The sequence below is a fragment of the Babylonia areolata genome, chromosome 4 (assembly GCF_041734735.1).
Source record: "Babylonia areolata isolate BAREFJ2019XMU chromosome 4, ASM4173473v1, whole genome shotgun sequence".
NCBI classification, from domain to species: domain Eukaryota; kingdom Metazoa; phylum Mollusca; class Gastropoda; order Neogastropoda; family Buccinidae; genus Babylonia; species Babylonia areolata.
This window is the reverse complement of record NC_134879.1, coordinates 6,859,470-6,881,012: the sequence shown is the minus strand read 5'-3', so window position 1 is coordinate 6,881,012 and position 21,543 is coordinate 6,859,470. Positions and strand designations below refer to the sequence as shown.

The 21,543-nt window shown below is 45.1% G+C and overlaps 1 protein-coding gene across 3 annotated transcripts in view; it reads left to right on the top strand.

Annotated features, from left to right (window-relative positions):
- The window catches only part of LOC143280810 (uncharacterized), a 231,135-nt gene that overhangs the window by 80,335 nt on the left and 129,257 nt on the right, over nucleotides 1-21,543 (top strand). For all 3 annotated transcript variants that reach the window (XM_076585503.1, XM_076585501.1, XM_076585502.1), the window contains exons 21-26: nucleotides 119-292; nucleotides 917-972; nucleotides 12,545-12,573; nucleotides 13,221-13,324; nucleotides 17,790-17,924; nucleotides 18,558-18,607. In XM_076585503.1, the coding sequence (XP_076441618.1) occupies nucleotides 119-292; nucleotides 917-972; nucleotides 12,545-12,573; nucleotides 13,221-13,324; nucleotides 17,790-17,924; nucleotides 18,558-18,607 (548 nt within the window). The remainder of the gene's footprint in view (nucleotides 1-118; nucleotides 293-916; nucleotides 973-12,544; nucleotides 12,574-13,220; nucleotides 13,325-17,789; nucleotides 17,925-18,557; nucleotides 18,608-21,543) is intronic.

Genomic DNA, 21,543 nt, shown 5'->3' with positions numbered 1-21,543 from the left:
TCATTTATTCATTTATTCATTCATTCATTCCCTCACTGTCTCTCTCGCTCGTCTGGTCGCTCTCTCCTTTTGACGAACATGCCCACGTAACTGAGTGTACGCTATTTTTTTTCGTCAGATCACAGCCGACTGTCGTTCGTGGAATTACGTCACCGGACCTGATGACGTCAGTGACTCCCACGAAAACAGATTCATTGACAGGACTGTCCAGCGTGCTGACGTCAACATTGGCTGTGACGCCACAAAGGGCCGGGAACCACCCTGCGTGTTTTGAAATTAAGAACAATGCTGGGTATGAAACACACACACACGCACGCACGCACGCACGCATACATGCGCGCGCGCGCGCGCACATACACACACACACACATACACACACACACACACTGAAAGCAAGCAAAGATCTTTGTCTAAAGTTTCTAATATATTTCTATGTGAACAATGTTTGATAGTGTTATTTCTGGTTATTTTCGTTGTTTCTTTTATTCACTAAGTTCATTAGTTTTGAATGCCATCAAATTATCCAGGGCTTTGCGGAAAGTTCGTTATACTATAGATTCACAATGTTAATTCTTATACGTATTTCCAATTAGAACGAGGTAACGATCTCAGCAATACTGTAACCTAGCTATGTACATTAAAGCAGCACAAAAATGTAATTTAATGACAGATACAGTTTTGTACGTTAAAGCAGCATGAAGAACGCAATTTAATGACAGATAAAATTTGGTTCCACGCAAATTGATAAAAGACAAAAAATATGATTCCACACAAAAAGTTAGCTTTTGATTCCGCGCAACTGTTGTATTTCATCACTGGTGCAGTTCGTCGGAAAGTATTTCATCACTACGGGTGGTGTAACACTTTCAACAAAATTAGTTCGCTTGAAATAGATAAGTGTGCTATATTATTTCAGCGCGGTGCAAGAGCAGATCTGCTACATGATCAACACACCAGACCCGAGTACAGTTGGTGAGATCTTTTGTCTTCTGTGTGTGTGTGTGTGTGTGTGTGTGTGTGTCAAAAAGAATATCTCTGTACCAAAGTATAGACAGTAAAGTTTTTGTATTCGTGTGCGTGCGTGCGTGCGTGTGTGTGTGTGTGTGTGTGTGTGTGTGTGTGTGCTGTTGAGTGTGCATGACAGATCATACTGCACCCCTCTTTCGCTCTGATTTTCTCTTACTATCTCTCTGCCTCTGTTTCTGTCTTATTTCTTGTTCAACATGTGTGTGTCTGTGATCTGTTCATTTTCATGTCTCTGATATCAACTATATTTAAAGGGGTGTAGTGGAAAACTTTTTGCCTCAGAATAGACTTAAATGGTTCGATTTGATTTGATTTCACCACTGTACAAATGCTAATCATTGATTTAAAATTAGCCAGTTTGGGTGTTGTTGTTGTTGTTGTTGTTTTGTTATTTCATATAGTCTTTTCTGTTTGAAACAACATAATTGCATACTTAGATAAGACTTCTTGTTAAGCAGGACACACCCAAGAGAAACACGAGAAGCAGGTAGACCATCGAAAACCCAAAGCCCTGTCAAAGAAGAAGGATTTTAACTCTTAAAACCCAAAGGCATGTCAAAGAAGAAGAGGTTAACTCTTCAAAACCCAAAGCCATGTCAAAGAAGAGGTTAACTCTTCAAAACCCAAAGCCATGTCAAAGAAAAAGAGGTTAACTCTTCAAAACTCAAAGCCCTGTCAAAGAAGAGGTTTACTCTTCAAAACCCAAAGCCCTGTCAAAGAAGAAGAGGTTAATTCTTCAAAACCCGAAACCCTCTCATGGCGGCACAAGGCAGCCCATTTGGTTTTGGTGCGAACGGAGATTCTTTTCTAATCTCCGGTGCGAAGCGGAGGGGAGAGGGATGAACAACGAGCGAGCGCGAAACGTCGGAAAGGTGATAGCCTGGACAGACAGGCAGGCAGTCTATGGGGGAAGCGCTTTGCTGCACCACTAACTTTGCGCTATTCTCAGCGGAGCGCACGTTACACGGGCAGTGTATACAGCTGTGAACAGCTTCGCTGCTGCTGATAAACTGTCAGAAACAGGGTGATGTGCTTTTAAAAAAATAATACTCTGTTGTGAATGGATGTGTGATTCTCACAAATTTAACGATACCAAACATGAGTAGGTTTAATTTCCTACAGGCAGTGTACAAGCGGTACAAAACTAAGCGAGCACACGAACATTGTTCGAACTGAGGAACACACACGAAACGTAGTTCAAATTCAACTCCGTGTTGTGTGTGTATATCATTTTAGTTCGAGATAAAACTTACATCATGATATACATGCATGTCTCCACAATACAACTGGAAGGAAAATATAGCCGATACTGTTACCTAGAGGTGGCAGACCGCCCCGGAATTAGTGTCGTTATTTAACGGTCAGCCGCACTGAGAACTGCTGCCAGCCACCTAAGTTTCACACTTCTCTCAACATCACGGGAAGAGAGACAGACAGACAGACACATATGCAGGGACAGACATACTGAGAAACAGAGGCTCGTGCACAGAGAGAGAAAGGGGAGAGGCACAGAGAGAGAGAGAGAGAGAGAGAGAGAGATTTACGCCGACTAGATGTTTTGCGTGTCAGTATGTGTGCCTTTGCTTGCGACATGCATTTGGTCATTCTAAAAGATACACCTTGACGATACCATGCTTTTAGTAAACAATCACAATGTAACGTGCTGACATGCATTTGTAAGTTATAAATAATAAAATACATTCCTGCCTGAACTTATATAAATCCGTATGAATCCTTGTTTGCAGTTGGTAATCCACTCAGTTGAAGTGTGACACTAAACTGAAACTTGGGGTACGACTTGCTGAAGCATGGGGGGAGACAATAGTCATGTTTCTTGCATGATGACACGTAGTTTGTCATCTTGTGACTGCATCCCTAATACTTTCTTTTTGAGTGAATTGACGACTGCGTGTGTTGCCTCCATATCTCATCCTGCGATATTCTATCATGCCATGTCAACTTGTTTTCTCTGTCGTACTGGTCTAATAAGTTTTCTACCATCTTTGGAATGTCTTTGATTTTTCCTACTGTTGTTTCCTCCTCTGTTTGTCTTCCCTCGTTATCAACAAAGATGAGTTTTGTCTTTTCTGTTTCTACCTCCCCAAACATTGCTTCTTTCTGCACCTCCCTCTCCTTCCTTTCCCCTTCATGTTCCACACCAATACTGGCATAAAACCTCTTTTGTATCCTGTGTTGTGCCCAGCTTAACCCCATGGCGGCTCTCAGTGCAGACCCTTGTTTTTTGGTCACTTTCACTGGGCCACATCCAGCAGCTTGCAGTATCTGTTGTCTGTGGCTCTGAACTGATCTTTTGATTTCTGACCCTTGCTGTTTTACTATAGCTTCCTTACTGTTCCCTGAGATGTGCTTTCTAATTTTTTGCATTATTTGAGACCGTTTTTTCTTCAGAGATGATGCTATGGCAGATGATTTTGCGGGGTTGTGTGACTTTTTTCAACACTATTGGCTGACCTCCAGTTTTGCACCTGACTGTTGATTTGTCTCCTGACTTACATTTTCCTGCGAATCAGTCGTGTGCATAACTCTTCTTCTTCGGTGAGAGATTTATTAAGATCCTCATCCTCTGAGTCAACATACACCGTCTTGCGTTTCAGTTGTGCGATGGGTGATATAGCTGCGTCAGTGACAGGTGTTTTGGGTGTGATTGGAGATGTGTTTGTGCAGAGCGTTCTTGTTTTGTTTTTTGACTGGCGTTGATGTGGACTGACAAAATGACGTTGACACACTGTCGTCGGTATCTAAGCAGAGGTCAGACGGATCAAAACTTTCATCCGCGCATTTTTTTACGGGTGCTGATCGTCTTTTTTTCGGACGGACGACCAAGCTGACTTTTTGAGTGATGAAAAGAGCATGTTGTGCACTGACCCAAAGATAGATCTAGATCGAAAGTTGTCCAGATTTCTGACATTCTGCCAATGTCAAGTGCAACATTTTCATTTGCAGTTTTGAACTGAGAATTTCCAAGAGTATGTTTCATTTTTATCAGTTTTTTTGTTGCACTTGATACAAATGCATGTGGGATGTTTGCCCTCTTCATCATTCGAAACATCTAGACCGAAAAAACGAAACAGTTCAGAAGCATACTTGGCACAAAGTCTTGCATTCAACCCCTTATCTTTATCTCTTCTGAGAACCCGTTCACCACACACACGACACATATAAACCAAGCGTCTGAAGTGTTCACTGAAGGTGTGTTGTCCAGTCAGCAAAGCTGCCGCTACGGCACCAGATTCCATTTTTGTCAGCACTCACACACACACACTTAGGCCAAATAACTGGATGTAACACAAAAACGTGGACAGTATCTGGTAAATCACATGACACACTTAACGTTCACATTCACTAGGATCATGTATACAAAAATGACAGCAAACAAAAATGATTGTGTACGAATATAATGAAATGAAAATCACATAAATAATACACCTTTCTCTGCTGGAAACATAAGCAGATAGATGCCTGCGCGCGCTCCCCTTTCCTCCCCCTCCCATCCCAGTGGAATCTAGGTCAGCAGCAGTGCTCCTGACCGCTGACTGAACTCTGGAACTAAAAGGAGGAGTTTGTATTATACTCAATGTTTGGTGTTACATATACTTACCATGTCAAACTGATGCAAACTAGGCCTATTGGTTTGCTCTGCTTGGCCAAATTTCGCGCGGCTAACAGTGAAAAGACGGGCCCGCCCGCTCTCAGCCAATCAAACGCCTCTAAAAGCTATAAGCGCTGAATCATTCCGTGGCCATGAACAAAAATGCCCCATGAGAACCACGGCGGAGACGCGGGGACGGACGGGCGGGCATTCGAGTTTGACATTGTAAGTATATATAACACCAAACATGGAGTATAATACAAACTCCTCCTTTTGGTGTCATATACTGTACCATGTCAAACTGATGCAGAATTTAAAGCAAATGGAGGAGGGAATCCCCTTGGAACCGTCAGCCCCGGTCATACGGAAATTCCTGAGGTAGAAATTGATGAAGGGATTCTCAGACCACCAGAAGGCTGCCTCCAAGACATGCTGCGTTGGCACTGAGTGCTGGAAAACAGCCGAAGTAGCTATGGTCCGCACTTCGTGTGCTCTGGGATGAAGACAGCTGATATCCCTGTGTGCATGAGAGTAGGCTCTACGAATGACTTGGGGAACCCAGCGGGAAATGGTGCCTGCAGCGATGTCTTTCTTGTAATTCTCATTGAGGGAGATGAGGAGACGCCTCTGAGAAAAACGCCTATGGCGAGACCTATCCCGATAATATTTGAGACACCGAACAGGGCAGAGGTGCCTATCCGCATCATCTTGGGCAAGAATATCAGACAAAGGTCTGACCCTCAGAGAGGGGGAAGGAACCTCAGGGTCTTGGTTCTTAGCCAGAAACTCTGGAAGGAAACGAATAGTGATGGAACCATCTCTGTGGAAGGCCAGATCTTGTGGCATTCCACTAAGACCATGCAGCTCACCTCTACGACTGCCTGTGGCCAGCCACAGAAGGAAAGTGGTCTTGAGGGTGAGGATGTCAAAAGGAATAGTCCCCAATGGTTGGAAGGGCTGTTTTCGAATGAAATCCAGCACCAGGAACAAGTCCCAGAGGGGCACTCTTCTGGGGTCTCTAGCTTCCTTCAGAGGGGCACCCCTAGCCACCTCTCTCAACAGGAAATCCGCTTCAAAGGCGGGACCATCTAGCTGATTGCATTGTGGTACAGATGGCAGACCTGTACCCTCGCACAGAACTAGCAGACAGGATGAGAACCGAGGAGCAGAGAGCCAGAAAGTTGGCCAGCTGCATGCTCGTAGGGTTCGTAGGGGGAATGCCCTGAGCTGTACACCACCGCAACCATTTCTTCCAGCGAAAGTCATACAAGGTCTCCGTTCCCTGCCTCCTTGCTCTGGTGACTATGGAGAGGAGGTCAGAGGAGGCACACCCCTGGGTCAGCACAGCCGACACAGAGGCCGGCCGAGGGGTCGAGGACTTCAATGGTGATGCTGACAGTTCCGACCGCACAGCAGCCATGCGTGCTGGTGGAGCAGTTGAGGATTGGAATGAGGAGTGCCCGAGCGAGGCTGCCTCAGCAGATGAGATTTGGTTTCAAGTTCCAGGGGTGGAAACATGTGTCAGGGACTGAAGGTCCGGAAACCAGGTCTGGGCTGGCCATTTCGGCGCAATGAGGATCAGCTGCGGGTGTTCCAATCTGTCTTTCCGTATCACCTTGGACAGAATTGGAAAGGGAGGAAAAGCGGAGGCAATCAGACTGCTCCAGTCTAGAGAGAGAGCATCCACTGCCCACGCTTCTGGGTCAGCAACCGAAGAGACGTAAGTGGGAAGTCTCTTGTTGAACAAGGTCCACCATCGGCCGAAACCACTGTTCCCACACCCACTGAAGGCTGTCCTTGTCCAGGGTGCACTCTGTGCGTATGACACTCTTGGACCTGCTGAGAGCATCTGCCAAGATGTTGGTTTTTCCTGCTAAGTGTCTCACTGAAAGTGGAATGCCCTTGCTGTGGCACCAACGGAGGAGAGCCTCAGTCCGCATGGAAAGGTCTGCCGAGTGCGCTCCCCCCCATTTGTTCACATAACATGCGACCGTCGTCTTGTCCGTGAACAAGCGGATGGTCTTGCCAGTGGCCTCCCCCATGAAGTGCAGGAGAGCCCTGCGAACTGTCTCCAGTTCCAGAACATTGATGTGGCATAGGCGCTCCTCCGGGGACCAAGTCCCTGCTGCATGGAGTAAGTCCATGTGGGCTCCCCAGCCCAGGGAGGAGGCGTCTGTGAAGAGTGCCACCTGAAGAGTAGGTGGGGCTATGGGCACCCCCTGTGGCCGAAGGGGGGTGATTAACCACTCTGATGTCACCTCGAGGAACCACTCGCCCAGACATAACTGGGTATCCCATGGCTGAGTGCTCTGGGACCGGCGTAACCTCAGTGCCCTCTGGAGAGGGCGCTTGAGAACCCTGTCCAGGGGAATGAGAGGTGCCGTGGACTCCATCATGCCCAAGAGGGAAGAAAGTGTCCACGCTGTATCTTGGGAGGAGTGGCGCCAGTGGCTGAGGAAACCTGCCAGATGGTCCCAGTGATCTGGCGCCAGAGAGACTATCATGGACCGCGTGTCGAATCTCATCCCTAAGAAGTCGAAGGACTGACGTGGGGACAGATCGCATATCTGCTGGTCCCTGAGAAAGCCCAGTTGGGAGCAAAGGTCTAGAAGTCTGGCCGTGTGACTCAGGCACAGGGCCTGCGACTGGGCCAGGATAAGCCAGTCGTCCAGGTACACACAGAGACAAAAGGATTCCGAGCGGACGATGGACACCAATTCCCGCACCACCTTGGTAAACAGGAAAGGGGCAAGGGACAGACCAAATGGGAGGGCCGGGAACTGGAATCCCTTGTCCCTCCACACGAACCTCAGGTACTGATGGGATGCCGAATGGATGAGTATATGAAAATAAGCATCTTCCAGATCGATAGAGGTAGGCCAATCACCTTGTTGGATGGTCTCCCGAATCTGTGCCTGTGTGTCCATCTTGAATTTGATTTTGGGGAGGAATTTGTTGAGGGGGGACAAGTCCAAAACTGGTCTCCACCCTCCCAAGACCTTTGGAATCACCAACAACCAGCCGTAAAAATCGGGGCCCGGGTCCGAGAGTTGAGATATAGCCCCATGAGGAGTGGGTGCGATATCTCTTTTTCTAGGACGCTCTCCTGCTCCGTCGAGCTGGGCACCTAAGGAGGAGGAGTGGATCTTAGAGGGGGGCGGTCCTCCACCCAAGACAGCATGTACCCCGACTCTAGCACCGACATAATCCCGTCGTTGAGTCCCAGAGCACGCCACTGATGTGCATGCCGGGACAAGTTTCCTACTTGGAGGGGCTGAACGACTGGTGGTGCTGAATCGGGGCCCAGTCATTGGGGGTGCTGCCTTCTGGCCTTGGGCATGGCCGGTCGGCTTGGACGGACATAAGGTGGTCTATTCCTCTGCCACTGATTCTGCACACGCTGCTTTGACTTAGGCGGCGTGGTATATGGAGGGGCCCTGGTGGCCGGTCTCTTCAATGGCATAGAACCCTGGAGCCCATGAGAGGTGTGGGCCAAATATGAGGCCACCTCCCTGTTTGTCTCTGCCCTGTGGCTGACAAAATGGGGCGGGAACTGGCCGAAGAGGGAGTGCTGCTGTGCTGGGATGGACCGCAGGGCAGCCCTCTCCTCCACAGGAATGTTAGAGAGGCTGAGAATGGCATTACGCCACGCTAGCACAGTATTGAAGTGAAGGTTGGTAGCTGTGTCTGCAGCTGCTGTGAGACCAGATGCTACCCTATTGCCAAAAGCGTGTAACCTCTGGTCTGTGAAGAGGCCAGGCGGGACAGAGGAAGGAGACCCCGTTTCCTGATTAACTGGACACTGTTCCCACAGCTCATTGGCCCTGTGGAGGAACGCGTCGAAGGTGTACGCCGTGGAAACCTCGAGGAGGCAGCGGCGGGCCAATTTGTCCCACTCTGCTAACGTTTTAAAGGATAGGGTAGCTGAAGTGAGGAAGGTGATGCGCTGTGAGACCAACATCCTGTCCTGTGCAGAGGGCTCTGCTCCGCTGTAGGCAGGGTGGACCTGTGTGTACCAGGACCACACCCCTCCCTTGGAGGAATCTTTAAGGAACTTGCCCGGGGGAAAAGGCGCCCGGGGCAGAGAGGGACTCCCTGCCTGGAGGAGGGATGGAAGCAGCACCCCTGACAGTGCGGGTTGGCTTATTAAGCCATTCCTGCACCATTTCTGGCACTCTGAGTCGCCTTGTGGTTCTGGAGTTAGAGTCACATGGCGTAAGGAGGGTCAAGGGTAACAAAGTAGCCTGAGGGACTGATTCGGCATACGTGACCCTATTGGGGAGGGTCAGTTCGAGCTCGGCAAAGTCTGAGTTTGGTTCAGGCTGGTCCCTAGGGAGGCACGGGCTCAATCTGTCCCCCCTGGGATGTGGGCGAAGAGTGCTCATCTGCTTGTTCGTCCTCATCCGAAGACAGGGGCTCGCACTCTTGTTCGCAGTCCATCCCCTGCTGGGTGCCATCCCAAGTGGATGTACCCACTGGGGCGTCCTGTGAGCTGAGACGATCCCGAGCCGGGACCATGGCCACCGCTGTTATGTCCTTGACACCTGAAGCGGGTGGGGAGCGTGTGGACCGTAGGTCCAACCATGCTTGGGATGGTGGGTGCCACCTCTTGAGAGGGCGTCCCTGGATGCAAGAGGGACCCACGGGTGCTGTGAGGGGACAAACACGCACTCATCTCACTGTAGGACCGAGGGCTGGGCAGGTGGGAACCGCAGGCTCCCCCGGGCCGAGTAGGGCCCCTCAGCCGCTGTCGGTCCTGACAAGAAGGCCGTTGTGACCGTGGAGGTCACCTGTGGGTTGACAGAGACCCGATTTGTGGACAGAGTGGCAATATTGGTCGAGGAGCTCGACCTGACCGACAAGAAGTCGATCCCACTTGTCGGGGCTGTGTGTGTCACCCTGTGAGATGTGCTGGGTTGGGTCGGGTGGGGAGTGGACAAGGGGCTGGCCCTTGGTACTCCCGGCAACCCAGCGTGCACCATAGGTGCACCCCAGTACGGGTAGAATGGGGGTAACTACCCGTGGGCACCAGCCATACTGTGACCCGAACCCCAAGGGTCACTGGCGCGTTGACCTCCATGAAGGGAAAAACCTGGCGAAGTCGGAGGGAGGTAAGGTCCGACTTGGGTGTCAGTCCCGCTCGCAGACGAGCGGGCTGACTGCCCGGAACCGCCTGACACGCGCGGGCCTCCCCCAGCAGGGGAGACCGGCCGGATAGCGGGAAGACCTGCAGAGCAGGTTGCCACGCGCCCCGAATCCCCTCCCATGGGGAGACTGGGGTGGCTTGGCCCGGGGTGGGCAAAGTAGAGATCCCCCCCCGGAACCAACTTTTTCTCCCCCACCAAAAGGAGGTGGGGGAGGGGGGTCGACAGAGAAGGGAGGAGGGGGAACAACAATGGGGCCCGTGAGGGCCGTCTCCGAGTGGGGACCCGGGTAATGGCCGTGCGCGGCCTCCCCTTGGGAGTTCGCGCCTAGCTGCGAGTCCCCACAGCCAGGAGAGGACTTGCCATTCCCCCCTCTCCCTGCCTCGCGCTGGGACACCTCGGGAGGCGACGCTCGTACCTCTTTCCCCACGGTCCCCTTCATGACCGTTTTACTGGTACGAAAGTCGCCTCCGCGATCAGCGTCTAACGACGCATCGCCGCGGTCCGTATCGGGAGGAATCATGAGCTCCGGGCCTGGGAGAGTCTCTTGCCGAGTCTCAATCCCAGCGTCATGATCCCTGCCTTCGTGGTATGGCACATGAGGCATGGAACCCGCGCTTAGGCACCCAGCGAAAATCCGACCCCCAACAGAGAAAGGAAAGACAGGATCGACTTAGAGGCAGAAAAAAAAACACGAACGAATCGAGGGTGCCGAGTCGAATCGAGTACACAGAATGTAAGAATACAATAAACACAAGCCGCATGCAACAAAATAAGGCCAAAAGGATACGCTTAATAGCCGAAAAAAGCGTAAGACGAGACAGAGCGTAAACCTGACAAGATGGCGTGGAGAGCCTTGGCCAAAGGAATGATACAGCGCTTATAGCTTTTAGAGGCGTTTGATTGGCTGAGAGCGGGCGGGCCCGTCTTTTCACTGTTAGCCGCGCGAAATTTGGCCAAGCAGAGCAAACCAATAGGCCTAGTTTGCATCAGTTTGACATGGTACAGTATATGACACCAAATAGCTCTGCTGGAAGTTAAGTGGCACAGCCGTGCTAGCTGTCAGAGAAGAAGAGGTTAACTCTTCAAAACCCGAAGCCCTGTCTAAGAAGAAGAGGTTAACTCTTCAAAACCCAAATCCTGCAAAGAGGTTAACTCTTCAAAACCCGAAGCCCTGTCAAAGAAGAAGAGGTTAATTCTTCAAAACTCAAAGCCCTGTCAAAGAAGAAGAGGTTAACTCTTCAAAACCCAAAGCCTGGTCAAAGAGGAAGAGGTTAACTCTTCAAAACCCAAATTCCGATAAAAGAAGTTGTTAACAGTATTAGACCCAACGCCCTTTCAAAGGAGTGGTTAACTCTCCAAAACCCAAAAGCTTGTTGAAGAAGTAGTTAACTCTTCAAAAAGCAAAACGCTGTCATAGAATGAGTGGTCAGTTTCTGCAAAACCCGAAGTTATTTAGTGCCAAACCTAAAGAGCTGTTAAAGAAAAAAGTTAATCTGTTAAAAGTTAAAATCAACTTCCTTTCTTTCGAAAAAAAAAGAAAAAAAAAGAAAAAAAAAAAAAGAATATTGTTAAAACTTAGATAATTTATATCTTCTATTCGTGTTTTTTTTCCATAGAATTTTGTCTGTTGCTAAGGAAAAGAACTTTGATTGTTGCTAGAGAAACACGACTTGTTAATGTTTATTTGCTTCATCGCTCGAGTGGAGTTTTTGGTTTTGTTATTTTTGACTCACTTGTGTAAACAAAGTGAGTCTATGTTTTAACCTGTTGTTCGTTTGTGTGTGTGTGTGTGTGTGTGTGTGTGTGTGTGGTCAACTTAAACATTGCCATTTTCTCTGGAAATATTTTGTCTGCCAATACCAAAACTAGCTTATATATAATAGGAAAAAAAAATTCACAGTCATACCAATAACAGGTTGTAAGTCTCCCGAATTAAGTTGTATTTCCGAATCATTAACGGTTTATTTCGTCGAGATGTGTACCGAAATCCGAAAATTCTAAACGCTTTCCACTGAGTTTGGCCGACTGGAGGGTGGGTTGTGTTCAAAGACTACATGACCTCGTGTTTCTTGTTCACAATTTAAAGGAAAGAAACACAAATTCTGGACAGACCATTTGCCGTGATACTAACTACACCATCGACGCGTTTACTGCATACAAATATTCTAAAATGGAGATTGAATTAACTGGAATGAACATAAAAGAAAAACTGAATCGATCGTTTCTTTCAGCCCGTTGTAGACTGGTTGTGCGTATCTGGAGATCTGCCATGTGTTGCTATGTGCGTAAAGGAGATGACAACGTCTCCTTTACCGCCGAAATAAAAATAATCGAGATAATAAACCGCACAAAAACATGATTTCATCTATTCATGGCATGAAGAAGAAAAGTTTAAGTTTTAAATTTAGTCATTTGACGTCAGATGTGCTGCAGCCGTGGGGATCAGTCTGCTTGCATCGGAACTGAACATGCATGGTTCGATACCGCTCGCATACCTTTTTTTTCCATTAATTCATTATCCCAAGCTTATCTTATATATTATATTTAATACAGGGCACTTTTCAACGATGTTTTAAATGTCTTTTTTTTCTCTCCTCATGATTTCTTTACTGGGTAAAGCGCGAAGCACAAGTGAGTCTTCTTGAAGGCTTTGCCTCTGTTTTGTTTCTGACACCACTTTGTGTGATGTGTATAAAAGATGAATGTGTTAAATATTTCAGTGTACCAGAGTATACATGAAATGTTTTCTTTTCTGTTACAGGGCCATCTAAAATAGTACCAGCCAACAAGGTGAGTCACTTATGGCTTGTTGGTGGTGGTGGTATTTTTACCTTATTAGTCTATGTAAATGTGAGTATATTTTTAACATGATTTTTGCTTGAAAATTAGCTGTCTTCGCAGAAAGATTTTTTTTTCTTGGAAATAAGTTTGATCTGTCTGTGTCTTTCTGTCTATCACTTTCCCTCTCTGTCTCTCTGCCCCTCTCTCTTTCTCCACCAATCATGCTTTGTCTTTCAACGTTGTAAATATATTTTTTGTGGCGCAGAAGTGACTAGTGTCTCATGGGTTGTTGGAGGCTCGAGAGGAGTGTGTGTGTGTGCGCGCGCTGTAACGCATGCAGACTTGTGCTCTTGGCGTTATTTTTTATGTATAGCGGTTCACTGAAGACTTGTGCTCTTGGCATTGTTTTTTATGTGTAGCGGTTCACTGAGGACTTGTGCTCTTGGCGTTATTTGTTTATGTGTAGCGGTTCACTGAGGACTTGTGCTCTTGGCATTGTTTTGTTTTTTTGTATAGCGGTTCACTGAGGACTTGTGCTCTTGGCATTGTTTTTTTTATGTATAGCGGTTCACTGAGGACTTGTGCTCTTGGCGTTGTTTTTTATGTATAGCGGTTCACTGAGGACTTGTGCTCTTGGCGTTATTTTTGATGTATAGCGGTTCACTGAGGAGACGCCACCCGACGGTACCATCATCAACTGTGTGACGTCACGGCCCTGTCACATCTTGCCACACACTCTGAAACCACCCTCTGGGTCCTGGTGAGATGGTTCTGTTCTTGGTTATGTGTGTGTCAGTGTGTGTGTGTGTGTGCACGTGCGATTGTGTGTTTGTATGTGTATAAGTGCGTGCATGTGTGCGTTTTTCTGTGTATATGTGTGTGTGTGTTTGTATGTGTTAGATTAAATCAGAAAAAAATATTGTCACAAAAAACCTAAGGCTTATAAGACACAATAAAAGATCAACATAAACATGTTATGAAAAGAAACATTCATCGACAAATCTTGTCAGCCTTGGCTGTAATTCTTTTAGAAGGATCAGCTCGCTAGGTTTGGCATTTTGACGGCAAACATCGTTAACAATCACTTTCTGGAAATATTGTACTTCACACAATTGTCTAAAAGATGAATCTCATCTTCTAAACTCTTACAGGTAGCACATAGTCTTTGCTCTATCTGTGTTTATTTATACATTCTCTGTTCGATCTGTAAGTCATGGGCGCTATTTGTAACATAGTACCTGTCTGTGTTTTATTTTGCTGTATCTTTTAGAGATGTTTCAATTTTATGATTTCTGCGTACTTGTAAAATTTTAGTTTAGATGAACTGGTTTGTTTCTGTTTCCAAAGTTTTACATATTCACTTTCCAGCTTCTTCATGTTTTAACCTTTTAATACTAAAAGTGAGCTGTTGTTTTTTTTGTTTTTTTTTCAAACACAGTCTAATTCAATCCTAGTTAATACATTTTTAATGAAAAGTATCCGCTGAATACTTTTTGTTCGTTTGACGACACATGGATTTGTAAGTTGTGCATACAAGTGAATTTTGTGGAAACTCTGATATGTGTATCTTTCTTCTTCTTCTTCTTTTTTGTTCATGGGCCGCAACTCCCATGTTCACTCGTGTACACGAGTGGGGTTTTACATGTATGACCGTTTTTACCCCCCAAATGTAAGCAGCCATCCTCCGTTTTCGGGGGTTTGCTGGGTATGTTGTTGTTTCTATAACCCACCGAACGCTGACATGGATTACGGGATCTTTAACGTGTGTATTGATCTTCTGCTTGCGAATACACACGAAGGGGGTTCAGGCACAAGCAGGTCTGCACATATGTTGACCTGGGAGATCGGAAAAAAACATTCACAATTTACCCACCAGGCGCCGTTACCGAGATTCAAAACCGGGACCCTCAGATTGAAAGTCCAACGCTTTAACCACTCGGCTATTGGGCCCGTCATATGTGTATCCAGCTGCCGATAATTTGATTGATTGATTGACTAATATGGATACTGCTATAGCACCTATTCTCGGTCGGAGACCAAGCTCTAAGCGCTTTACAGGGGGTCAGTTGCACAACAGGCTGCCTACCTGGGTAGAGCAGACTGACGGCTGCCACTGGGCGCTCATCTGTTTACTGTGTCATTCAATCAGATTTCAGGCACGCACACGTACACACTCAGACAGACATGTGACATTTTACGTGTATTACCGTTTTTTTGTGTGTTTTTTTACCCTACCATGGAGGCAGCCATACTTTGTTTTCGGGAGTGTGCATGCTGGGTATGTTCTTGTTTCCATAACCCACCGAACACTGACATGGATTACAGGATCTTTAACGTGCGAATTTGATCTTCTGCGTGCGTATACACACAAAGGGGGTGCAGGCACTAGCAGGTCTGCACATATGTTGACATTTTATTTTTAGGCAAATAGGGAATCGTTCTAATTTTCCTAAACCTGGGAGAACCATTGCTTTTTTTATGTACCCAAAGTAATTGTTTTCAAAAGGTGACATGAAGTTTTTCATATGGACATTTGTTTAAAAGACAGTTTCTGAATAATTCAAATAAATTAAGCGACACATCTCATGCAACATATGGAAACCAAACTTCTGCCCCATATGTTGATATAGGTATAATTAGAATATAACTGACACATGATATCTATATTGATATTTGTATTGCCAAATGTTCTGAGTAATACATGTAAAGTGTTATTTGCTTGATTTTAGATGACCCTGTGCTCGACTTAAGTTGCGATTTCTGTGAAATATAACCCGAAAATAAAATTATATTCTTCTGCTATTTCAGTTATGTCCTCTCCACATTTAAAACATAAAAATGTATGGGCACTTTAGTGATAGTGTTTTTTTTTAAACAATCCCAATTACTTTTGTCTTTTTCTCTATTTAATCGCAATCCCCCAAAATGAGTGTAATATGTTAAGCTTTTGTTGTAAGCAGTCTTTAGATAACGATGGAATAACTAAATCATCTGCATATTTCAGACATACAGACAAGGGGTTCTAGTCGGCAAAGTAGTGTCAGTCGTGGGGGAGTTTATGTGTGTCATATCTGTGGTGATATGGTTATGAAAATATTGAACAGAGTTAGGCTGAGTGTATTTCTCTGATGTGCCCCCTTTCAAATAAAACGTCCTGTGCTGAATGTTTCAAATATTGTCATTTTGTGTTGAATTTAGTGTCTGTATACATATTTTTATGATATTAAAACATTTACCTTTCATTCCTGCTCGGTTCAGCTTTAATAACATTGCGTTATGCCAAACACTGTCGAACGCTTTTTGTATCTACAAAACAGCCTTATGGTCGACTGTTCTTTTCATTTCAACTATCTCATCTCCTAGCTTTTTAAAACAAAAATTTGATCTTCGGTTCTCTGTGTGTGTGTGTGTGAGTATGTGCGTGCGCGCGTGTGTGTGTGAGTATGTGTGTACACGTGCGTGTGTGTTGTGTGTGTGTGTGTGTGTGTGTGTGTGTGTGTGTGTGTGTGTGTGTGTGTGCTTGCATGTATGTATGTATGTCCTCTTGCGTGCGTGCGTGCGTGTATGTGTGTATACCTGTTTGCAGATAGAGGTTATCATTAATTAATGTTGTCACTGTGTTTATTGCTGTAGTCATTGTCAATGTGTTCATTGCTATTGCTGCTGTCATTGTCAGTGTGTTTATTGCTGTTGCTGCAGTCATTGTGTTTATTGCTATTGCTGCTGTCATTGTCAGTGTGTTTATTGCTATTGCTGCTGTCATTGTCAGTGTGTTCATTGCTGTTGCTGCAGTCATTGCCATTGTGTTCATTGCTGTTGCTGCAGTCATTGTGTTCATTGCTATTGCTGCTGTCATTGTCAGTGTGTTTATTGCTATTGCTGCTGTCATTGTCATTGTGTTCATTGCTGTTGCTGCAGTCATTGTGTTCATTGCTATTGCTGCAGTCATTGTCAGTGTGTTCATTGCTGTTGCTGCAGTCATTGCCATTGTGTTCATTGCAGTTGCTGCAGTCATTGTGTTCATTGCTATTGCTGCAGTCATTGTCAGTGTGTTCATTGCTTTTGATGCAATCGTTGTCGTTGTGTTCATTGCTGTTGTCATTGTGTTCATTGCTGTTATCCTGTCGTTGTGTTCATTGATATTGGTGTAGTCATTGTCATTGTGTTCATTGCTATTGCTGTAGTCATTATCATTGTGTTCATTGCTATTGCTGTAGTCATTGTCATTGTGTTCATTGCTATTGCTGTAGTCATTATCATTGTGTTCATTGCTATTGCTGTAGTCATTATCATTGTGTTCATTGCTATTTGCTGTAGTCATTATCATTGTGTTCATTGCTATTGTCATTGTGTTCTTGCTGCAGTCATTCTCAGTGTGTTCATTGTTGCAGTCATTGTCAGTGTGTTCATTGCTGTTGTCTTTGTGTTTATTTCTGTTGCTGTTGTCATTGTGTTCATTGCTGTTGTCATTGTTGTGTTTATTGCTGTTGCTGTTGTCATTGTCCTTGTGTTTATTGCTGTTGCTGCAGTCATTGTCAGTGTGTTCATTGCAGTTGTCATTGTCAGTGTATTGAGTGCTGTTGTCATTGTCATTGTGTTTATTGCTGTTCCTGTTGTTATTGTGTGTTGTTGTTGTTTTTGCTGCAGTCATTGTCAGTGTGTTTTTTGCTGTTGTCATTATTGTGTTCATTGCTGTTGCTGCAGTCATTTTTATTGTGTTCATTGCTGTTGCTGTTGTCATTGTCATTGTGTTTATTGCTGTTGCTGTTGTTATTATTGTGTTCGTTGCTGTTGTCATTGTGTTAATTACTGTTATCATTGTGTTTATTGCTGTTGTCATTGTGTTTATTGCTATTGCTGTAGTCATTGTCAGTGTGTTCATTGCTGTTGTCATTGTCATTGTGTTCAGTGCTGTTGCTGTTGTCATTCTCATTGTGTTCATTGCTGTTACTGTTGTCGTTGTCAGTGTGTTTATTGCTATTGCTGCACTCATTATCATTGTTTTCATTGCTGTTGTTATTGTGTTCATTGCTGTTGTCATTGTTGTTGTGTTCATTGCTGTTGTCATTGTAACAGTGTTCATTGCTGTTGTCATTGTAACAGTGTTCATTGCTGTTGTCATCGTAACAGTGTTCATTGCTGTTGCTCTGTTGCTGTTGTCATTGTATCAGTGTTCATTGCTGTGGCTGCCATTGTCACTGTGTTCATTGCTGTTGTTGTTTCAGCGAAGTAGTGGTGCCAGCCTCTGAAGGAGTCCTAACCTTTGGGACCCACGGGGATCCAAGCTCAGACACATGTGCCACTGATGTTCTGCTAGAGCCGACTACTGTCCCAAGGGCACGTGTCTGTCTGGCTGTCGGGTACGAAGAGAGAGAGAGAGAGAGAGAGAGAGAGAGAGCATCAGAATAATGGAAGGTTTTAAAAATGTTCAGAAACTCTGCCATATATTCTGCATAGAACAGGAAAAAAAGATAAAATTAGTAGAAATACTGTGCACAAGAAAAGGAATGGAGCACCAGATTTGAAAACTTTTTATCGTGGTTTTAAAGTTGTCCTGGATCCGAAAAATCCACACAATTAATTATGTATGATCAGTTTGTACCTATTGTCCCTATGTTTTTTTTCATCTACTGTCCTTGTGATCAGTGTGTATCTACTGTCTATGTTGTCAGTGTGTATCTACTGATGTTAGCTTTATGGTTAGTATATAACTACTATCCTTGTAATTAGTTGTATCTTCTATCATTTTGATCAACACAGACCATATCGTCAATGTGTTTATATTAAACTTAGCATTATGAGCAGTATATATCCACTATCATTGTATTCAGTTGTATCTATTATCTTTGTGATCAATGAGTATCTGTTGTCCCCATGATCAGCATGTATCTACCGATATCAGCTTTATGGTCAGTGTGTCTTTGTGGTCAATGTGCATCTGCTGAAGCTGTGTCAGTTTGTATCTGCTGTCCTTTCTGGTCAAATGTGTGCAGAAGTGGCGGTGATAAACGATGCTACACAGTGAACACAATCGATGACACAAGTAAGTGGGAAAAAACAACAAATAAGGAAATAAGTGAGAAAGGAAGGGGCAAGATAAGAATTAAAAAGGAACGTAAACTGATGAAGAAAGAAAGGAGACATTTTTATAGAGAGCGCGAAAAAGAAAGAAAGAAGACAATGATGGAGAGACAGAAAGAAAGAGAAGAAGAAACACAAAACACGAATAAGAAAAAAACAAACAATAAGAAAACAGGACAGAAAATAAGAAGGATAAAAAATAAAGGAAATCAGAGGACGGAAGCAAGAAAGGAACGAAAAGGAAAACCAAAGAAAATTAAAGAACGAAATGAACAAAGAACCAAACAAATGTACAAAATCAAAGATAGATCAAAAACAGGTGTAAGAAATCGCTACATCACTTCTGCATTACTTCTATTTTCAATCTCTTAACGTGCCAGTTGATGTTGTTTTAGACCTATTTCAGTCATTGACTATTTTTGTTGCTTGAATCAGAAAATCGGTTAAATAATGACTTCAGCATTCAGTCACGTTTTCAAACTCACAACAATGAATGGGGCTTTGACCGACAGTCACATTTTCAAGTTCAAAATAGTTGATATAAACGATACTTCGATATACAGTCAGATATTCAAACTCACAAAAAGTAAATGTGACTTCGACTCACTCGCAGTCATATTTTTCAAACTCACAACATTAAATGAGACTTTGAACCACAGTCACATTTTCAAACTCGCGGTAGTTTATGTAAATGGGACGTGGACCCACAGTCACAATTCTAAACTCAAAACAGTTCATATAAATGGGTCTTCCACCCGCAGTCGCATTTTCAAACTCACAAAAGTAAATAGGACTTAACCCACTGTCACAATTTCAAAATGGAACTTCGACCCGATACAATAGTAAAATGGGACATTGACCCGCAAGTGCATTTCTGATACATTTTCAAATTCACAATAGTAAATGGAACGTCGAGTCTTATTTTTCAAAATCAAAGTAGTAAATCAATAAGCAGTGCATCAGTCAGTTCGAGACCGTATCATTCACATCGGTGAACAAAAATTCGAATCAACTTTGCCAGAAAATGCTATGTAGCGTCGGTGTCAGGACAGTACTCGCTCTGCGTGACTGAGGGACAAGACAGAGAGAGGCTGAGGCGACTACGACTAAAAGACCCTGTTGTGTTGGTGGGCTGGCCAGCGCATTGGGACTGGTCAATGTTGCAAACGACTCTCTTCTGTGCTTTTCAAACTTGGCCGCGTAGATGGTAGAGACCCGCTCTTCACGTCTAAGAGACTGGACAGCGGGTGGTGGTGGAGGAAACTGCGGAAAAGACTCTTGCTGAGCCGGTTTGGCTCACGGCGTTTGGACCGCCACTCTCCAAAGCCGCCCTCTGTGGTGTCCGAACTCGGCCGTGTGGATGGTCTCAGGGCAGCGCCGACTTTCCCTCCTCGCTAGCGTCGGCGGCCTGCGCGTCTCACTTCGTGTATGGCTGCCACTGCATCGGGTGTCGACGGGTCCGGGTCGCCATTCCTCTTGGTCTTGTGCTTGGTTCGCAAATATCTCCAAAAGGACGGCTGGGGGTGGGGTACGGCTCGTGGTTTTGTCGCTCCCATTGTTGGTGGTAGTCTGCGGTCGTGGGGCGTGTCGGTCGTTTACAGAGCATAGTACTGGCTGCCCGGTGGTCCTGAAGACGGCCTTGGTCACAGCCGTCCTTTGAGAAACGATAGAGACAACAGCTGAGACAACAGCCCGACCTGCGCTGAGAAAAAATATCTCATAATGTATTTCGACCAATTACTAAGTCAATAACAGTCTCCAGCCGAGAAAGGATACCCAGCCGACTACCCCCTCGAACTACAGTTTGACACCCACCAGGGCAACGATTCCCATTGACTACCGCATTGCCACCGAACATACAAGGCTGACACCTGGAAGGACTACCGTCAGACACCCGTCCATACCAGCTTGACCCAAAGGGCGCAATTCCAATAGGTCGTTAAACTCAACACTACAGGTGGATGTAGCGGAAATTGTTTAATGGTGAACGAAATTTCGAATAAACATTGCCAGAAAATGCGATGTAGCGGAGATTGTTTCCTTGGGCGACACGATTCCATGAATGTCCTTTTTGAATTACATCGCAGCTTAGCTGTATACAGTCTGTTTTCGGAGCACAGTGTCTCTCTCATCCCTGAATGAAGATTACTATGATACGAGCGCTGGGGTTTACCGTGGTTGAGGGTTCTTTACACATTAAACGATGATGCGTAACAACCCCACACCCCCACTACCTGGGTGTATATAGCTACTGATTATTCAGTCTTTGATTCATGTGTCACTGGATAGTCATACTAATATCAATAATTATAATGATAATGATAATAATAATGTTGATAATAATGAAAATAATAGTCACCCCCACCACCTGGGTATAAACAGCTACTGGTTTTTCATTCTTCGATTCATAAATTCAGATCCCCCAAACCCCAAAACAGGCGCGGCAAAAGAGGTGGGACAAGATCATGCTTAGGTGGCAGAATGACAAAAGCAGAGTGGCTGTCGAAGAAATTCTTTAGAATCGGCGGTTGGAATTGCTCCAGCTGGAGAATGAGAATCTCAACAATTGAGAAATTAGCATATGATTTTGACATCTTATGTCTCCAGTAGACCAGGAAAAGTTCAGATAGACCAATAAATTTTGAGGATTTCGTTGTCTTTCAAAGACATGAAGGAAGAGGAGTAGCAATCATACTAAACAATAATCTGAAAAATAAAGTTTCCACCATAAATCTAAAGAAATGGTGTAACAGCTCATGTCAACTAATAGGTGTGCATCTTGAAAAACCTGACGGAATTCACAAAAGCATCGTGCTCATCAATGCCGATGTTCACACAGGAACCTGCGCAACAGAAGCGGCTTGGGCCCTTTTTAGAGGAAATAGAGAACGAATTTGG